This window comes from Solea solea, chromosome 13, assembly GCF_958295425.1.
Source record: "Solea solea chromosome 13, fSolSol10.1, whole genome shotgun sequence".
In the NCBI taxonomy this organism is placed as follows: domain Eukaryota; kingdom Metazoa; phylum Chordata; class Actinopteri; order Pleuronectiformes; family Soleidae; genus Solea; species Solea solea.
The window spans coordinates 1,262,828-1,270,000 of record NC_081146.1 but is presented as its reverse complement, the minus strand read 5'-3'; the positions used below and the strand labels follow the sequence as shown (position 1 = coordinate 1,270,000).

The following is a 7,173-nucleotide window of genomic DNA, read 5'->3' as shown; positions in this document are numbered from 1 at the left end:
AGTAGTATTTTTGTGGAATCAACCTTTACAACATAGGGAGAGAGAGAGAGAGAGAGAGAGAGAGAGACTGACTATTGCAGCCGGTCGCACAAGCCCCTCCCCCTTCCCATACCTGTCCCCTCCAAACACCTGTTTCTAACTGTCCTAAACTGGTGAAAAACAGAGAAAACAACGCATTTTAAAGTTGTCGTATTTCAAGAACAGTGGATGACAGAGAGTGAATGTTTGGTGTGTGAGCGTCAGGAGGCTTTCAGCCACTCCCACATTTACATCTGTGACAAACGGCTGTGAACTGACAGAGAAACCACAGCTTTAACATCACCATCGTCTTCATTTTTAAATGTTTTAACTTGGGAGTCAAAGGGAGGTTTGAGCAGAACTCTTTTAGGTGATTTTAAGAAAAACTCATTCAAAAAAAGTCATTTGAAAATGAAAACAATACACAGAGTTAGACGACAACCACAGCGACGTGTTTATGTAGAAACTGTCTGAGAAGAGTTTAGTCATTTTTTTCATGGACCTCAGCAGAGTGTGCCACTCTAACGGTGCAATACACACTCATTATAAAAATTAAAAACATAACTCAAGTATAAAACCTAAACTGTGATTGTTTAAAACCGTAATATTTATAAAAACTTTGATTTAGGTGAGAAAAGTCTTGTGTCCTGTGAGCGGTTTAAAGTTTCAACCACGTCTTTATGTTAAAGTATGACGACACTGTGGCGCTCCACAGTGGGTTTTTGACCGTCAGCACAATTCCAATCAAAACACGTTTTAATATAAAATGTGTTCTGGTTTTTCTCAAAACTGCAGCACAAGTTTTGTGACTGAAGAGGAAAAATAATAAGAAGCCTGAACAATTATAATAGATGCCTGCTTAGCAATGCAAATGGAGACGGAGATTTGCATTGCTAAGCAGGCACTGTAATAAAAAAATGTCTGCTTCTGTCTGAGGAGTTCCCCAAGGCTCAGTGTTAGAGCCGCTGTTTTTCTCCTGGTTATTTTTATTCTGCTAATGTAACTTCTGATGTAACAGAACAATCTGCAGGTTCTGATTATCAGACTCTCGCTGACCCTGGTTCAGCTTCACTGTTTGTACCTTGAGCCTAAACACGTGACTCACTTAATAAAATCTACATCCGTTTAAGGTCCAATCTTATCACTCCTTTTCCAGCTACCTCTTCCCTGACCCCTGACCCCTGGGTTAAAAGGGGTAGTGGCTAAAATGTAGCCATATAAGCAGATATTACTTTATTTGCTGGATATGGTTCACGTTAACGTCTTTATCTCACAGGAAACTGAAGTGTGTCAACCACTCACTCTCCCACACCAAACCTCATAGAGATAATCAGTGATTTTAACATCACACTGGAGTTGTTGATCCTCTGCTGCCTTGTGTGGTCACTTTGTGTCACTGACTTCAATCAACAATGGATTTCCAACACTGAAGTGACAAAATCAGACATTTGAACTAAGTGATGGAGGCAGCAGTGGATCAACAACTCCTGTGTGATGTTAAAATCTCAGATTTTCTCTATGAGGTTTGGTGTGGGAGAGTGAGTGGCAGTGGATATGTGTGTGCGTGTGTGTGTGCGTGTGTGTGCCATGTTGTAGTTTGGGTTTGAAGAAGGTCAATGTTGTGGTGAAACAGCGGTCACATCAGTGTGGACATGTTTTACCTCTGGCAGCAGATGATGTTCATTTAGAAAAAGCTTGTCTTGATAGAAAATGATGAAGAGTGACCCAAATATAGCTGAAGTGTCAGGGAAGTAATAATCTAGGAGAGGAGAGGAGGGGAGAGGAGAGGAGAGGAGAGGAGAGGAGAGGAGAGGAGGGGAGAGGAGAGGAGAGGAGAGGAGAGGAGAGGAGGGGAGAGGAGAGGAGGGGAGGGGAGGGGAGAGGAGAGGAGAGGAGAGGAGAGGAGAGGAGAGGAGAGAGGGTGTGAAGTATTGAAGAAATTAGTTTTCAGCCTTGAAGCAAAAGGAAGAGGAGGTTAATGTTCCAGCTCATCTTCAGCCTTTGTCTCTCTCACTTTCACTGAGATAGTAAACACAAGATTTACAACGTGTACATTATACACTCTGCTCTCCTTGATGTTGTCTATGTACAGAGCCTTGAGATAATGTTATACAAATAAAATTTAATTGAATTGAATAATATATATTATACATACATTACATACATCATATACACATTATATACATTATATATACTTTACATACACATTATACACATGAGTTACACATTATATATTATATACATTATATATATATTATATAAATTATACATACATCATATATACATTATATATAATGTATATACATTATACATACATTATATACACATTATACATACATCATATACACATTATATACATTATACATACATTATATATACTTTACATACACATTATACACATTAGTTACACATTATATATTATATACATTATATAAATTATACATACATCATATATATATAATGTATATACATTATACATACATTATATATACTTTACATACACATTATATATACATTATATACACAGTTTATACATTATATATACCTTTACATACACATTATACACATTAGTTACACATTATATATTATATACATTATATAAATTATACATACATCATATATATATAATGTATATACATTATACATACATTATATACACATTGGGCCACACGGTTGTGTAGTGGTTAGCACTCTCGCCTTGCAGCGAGAAGACCCGGGTTCGAGCCCCGGTTGGCATGGAGTTTGCATGTTCTCCCTGTGTGTGCGTGGGTTCTCTCAAGGGTTCTCCGGCTTCCTCCCACAGTCCAAAAACATGCAATGTGGGGATTAGGTAAATTGGACACTCTAAATTGACCATAGGAGTGAGTGTGAGAGTGAATGGTTGTTTGTCTCTATCTGTGTGTGGCCCTGCGATGGACTGGCGAACTGTCCAGGGTGTGACCCCGCCTATCGCCCCATGTAGCTGAGATTGGCACAGCACCCCCCGCGACCCTCTGGCAGAGGATAAAGCGGTAGATGATGACTGACTGACTATATACACATTATACATACATCATATACACAGTTTATACATTATACATACATTATATACACATTATTTACACATTATATATTATATACATTATATACTGTATGTAAAACCAAGAAGACAATCCATCCATCTTCTACCACTTTATCCTCCACACGAGGGTCAGCAGTGGGCGCTGTGCCAATCTCAGGCCCTGGTAGGCGGGGTCACACCTTGATAGGCGGGGTCACGCCTTGATAGGCGGGGTCACACCCTGATAGGAGGGGTCACACCCTGGACAGATCACTGGACAGATCACAGAGACAAACAATTATCCACTCTCACACATGCGGTCAATGTAGAGCGTCCTATTTACCCTCAGAGTCAATAATCATAATCTCACGAGCGATGTATGTCATTGAATGAAGCTGCTCGAGGGTTATTCCTGTGCTCGCAGTGCACATCATACACTCTGGGGGCGGAGCCACTGGACTTTGATTGACAGGTTGGGGAGAGACAGCTGATATTAATGTTGTCCATAGAACATGTTTAATATTCATGATTCATACATGTCAAACACCTGAAAGCTACGTGTCATTAGCTACAGAACATTAACGTTAACGTTAGTTGTCTCTCCTCTCGCTGGTATTCTATACGTGAAACTCCCCAACCTGTCAATCAAAGTCCAGTGGCTCTGCCCCCAAAGTGTCAACCTCCTGCAGGAACACCTGGTTCTGACCGGTGATCGGACCTGGGTCTCCGTGTTCATACAGACTTTCATATGTTTGATGTTTGTGTTTATTCACTTCCTGTTTCACCATGATTCTTCCTCCTCTTCCTCCTGCTCCTCCTCTTCCTCAGGCGTCTCCAGCTGCTCTGGCTAAGAGTGTCCTTGCTGAAGTACCAAACCAGGTTGTGGACTTCTACAACAGTAAAGGGATCAGGCCTAAAGTTCCTGCTCACTTCCCGTCTTCCAGACCGTTTGGTCCATGAGAACAAACATGTTTACTCCTGCTCCTCATGCTTCTCCTGCTCCTCCTCCTCCTGCTCCTGATGCTCCTCCTCCTCCCCCTGCTCCTGCTCCTCCTCCTCCTCCTCCCCCTGCTCCTCCTCCTCCTCCTCCTGTAGTTTGTTAATGTGGACGTTAAAGGTGTGACACGCTGCTTTGAACGCTCTGATGATCGTCATGAGGATTTAGCTCAGATCATGTGATGCTGACTCTCGCCTGTGATTGGATGCTGAGGTTCTGAGGAGTTAACGTAACGAGACGATGATGACGTCACAGAGTCAAACAGAGAGTCGCCCCCTGGTGGCCGGGCTGTGATGTCCATGTTTCTTTTGATCTCGGTGTAAAAATGCTAGCTGTAGCACCTTTAGTGTCCGCGTGCATGTGTGAGTAGATGTAGCATCAGGCGTGTCTTTGAACACTCCACATGAAAAGCACACACACACGACTCCGCCTCCCCGCACAAACTCCGCCTCCCCGCAGAGTGCATGCCAGACGGGGGCGGCGGTCAGTGGCAGAATGTATGGCCCCTCCCTCTTGGATTGTTTTTATACCAGTTTATGGAGATTTTGGTAAATTTCGTAAAAGGTTTGTACGTTTTTTTTTCTGTGACGTCAGACGTGTGCGAGCGTCGCCGCCCTCTGGTGGTTTGTAAAAGCACAGCAGATGCATGAGCTGTTGTTTTGCATGACTCTCAGGTCCTCGTGATCATTGTTCCTGCTCGTGAATAATGAGTAATAATAATAATAATAATAATAATAATAATGATGATGATGATGATGATGATGATGATGTTTACAAAGTTCCCGACAAAGGAACGTCTGCTCTGAAGCATGTTCACGTTTAACGATGATGTGTGAGTAGATTTTAAAAAGCACAACCTCAGTTTTGTAGAACATGGTGATAGACTTTGTGTCTTCTTCTATTAATTATTGAAGTTGAGTTAGGCTAAGTCTAGTTAGGGTTAGTTCAGTTAGGTTTAGTTAGATAAACTCAGCATGTTGAGCTGCACATCAGTGAATTCAATGTTGTTCCTTTAGTTTATTAAGTGATAAATAAATGACTGATGATGAAAACATCGTTTTACAGCTGATTTAATGTGTGTGCGTGTGTGTGTGTGCGAGTGTGTGACTGTGTGTGTGTGTGAGTGAGTGACTGTGTATGTGTATGTGTGTGTGTGAGTGACTGTGTATGTGTATGTGTGTGTGTGAGTGACTTAGTATGTGTATGTGTATGTGTGTGTGTGAGTGACTGTGTATGTGTATGTGTGTGTGTGTGTGTGTGTGTGTGTGTGTGAGAGTGATTGTGTATGTGTATGTGTGTGTGTGTGAGAGTGATTGTGTATGTGTATGTGTGTGTGTGTGTGAGAGTGATTGTGTATGTGTATGTGTGTGTGTGTGTGTGTGTGTGAGAGTGATTGTGTATGTGTATGTGTGTGTGTGTGTGTGTGTGTGTGTGTGTGAGAGTGATTGTGTATGTGTATGTGTGTGTGTGGTTGATTTGTAAATATGTGTTTAATGAGATGAACATAATACACACACACACACCCTACTATACCCTCATGAGTGAGTGAGTGAATGAATGAACAGTGAGTGATTGAGTGAATGAATGAACAGGGTGAGTGAGTGGATAAACAGAGTGAGTGAGTGAATGAACAGTGAGTGAACAGAGTGAGTGAATGATCAGTGTGTAAACAGAGTGAGTGAGTGAACAGAGTGAGTGAATGAACCGGCCCTCCTGGCCAGCCTGTTCAGTTTCTTTCTGTCCGTGCTCCCCAGCAAACCACAGCATAGTGGATGGCAGAGGCCACCACAGAGTCGTAAAGAGTCCGGAGTAGAGGTCTGCACACTCCGAAGGACCTCAGTCTCCTCAGGAGGTGGAGGCGACCTTGACCCTTTTTGTAGAGGGCGTCGATGTGAGTGGTCCAGTTCAGTTTATTATTGAGGTGAACACCCAGGTACTTAAAGTTATCCACCAGCTAAATGTCCGAGCCCTGGATGCTCACCGGTGGGTGTGGTGGGGTCTTTTTCCGGAAGTCGATCACCATCTCCCTCGTCTTTCTGGTGTTCAAGCACAAGAAGTTGCTCTCACACCAGTCCACGAAGTCCTTGTTGACCGACCTGTACTCCAGCTTGTCCCCCGCAGACACGCAGCCAACAATGGCTGAGTCATCGGAGAACTTCTGGAGGTGACAGCTGCTGGAGCTGTAGGTGTAGTCTGAGGTGTAGAGGGAGAAGAGGAACGGTGAGAGAACCGTCCCCTGAGGCACCCTGATACTGCAGATGGCCACCTCAGACCTGCAGTCCTGCAGCCTCACATACTGTGGCCTGTTGGTGAGGTAGTCGGTGGTCCATGCAGCCAGTGAGTGAATGAACAGAGTAAGTGAGTGGGTGAGTGACTGAATGAACAGAGTGAGTGAGTGGGTGAGTGACTGAATGAACAGAGTGAGTGAGTGAGTGGGTGAGTGAGTGGATGAACAGAGTGATTGCGTAAACAGAGTGAGTTAGTGAATGAGTGAGTGAGTGAACAGAGTGAATGATCAGAGTGAGAGAATGATCAGAGTTAGTGAATGATCAGAGTTAGTGAACAGAGTGAGTGAATGAACAGTGAGTGAGTGAATGAACAGAGTGAGTGGGTGAGTGAGTGAACAGAGTGAGTGAATGAACAGAATAAGTGGGTGAGTGAACAGAGTGAGTGAGTGAATAAACAGAGTGAGTGAGAGAGTGAATGAACAGTAAGTGAGTGAACAGAGTGAGTGAATGAACAGAGTGAGTGGGTGAGTGAACAGAGTGAGTGAGTGAATGAACAGAGTGAGTGAATGAACAGTGAGTGAGTGAATGAACAGAGTGAGTGGATGAACAGTGCGTGAACATAGTGAGTGAGTGAGTTAACAGAGTGAGTGAATGAATGAACAGAGTGAGTGAGTGAGTGAGTGAGTGAATGAACAGAGTGAGCGAGTGAATGAACAGTGAGTGAATGAACAGAGTGAGCGAGTGAATGAACAGTGAGTGAGTGAGTGAGTGAGTGAGTGAGTCACGAGTGAGTGAGTGAGTGAGTGAGTGAGTGAATGAACAGTGGGTTAGTGAATTAACAGAGTGAGTGAGTGAGTGAGTGAGTGAGTGAATGAACAGTGGGTTTGTGA

The 7,173-nt window shown here is 43.1% G+C and overlaps 1 protein-coding gene across 2 annotated transcripts in view; it reads left to right on the top strand.

Annotated features, from left to right (window-relative positions):
* Positions 1–5,107, top strand: part of cpne4a (copine IVa) — a 48,195-nt gene extending 43,088 nt beyond the window's left edge. For both annotated transcript variants that reach the window (XM_058648806.1, XM_058648807.1), the window contains one exon: positions 3,887–5,107. In XM_058648806.1, coding sequence (XP_058504789.1) covers positions 3,887–4,018 — 132 coding nt within the window. In that variant the 3' untranslated portion in view covers positions 4,019–5,107. The remainder of the gene's footprint in view (positions 1–3,886) is intronic.
* The last annotated feature ends 2,066 nt before the right edge of the window (positions 5,108–7,173 follow it).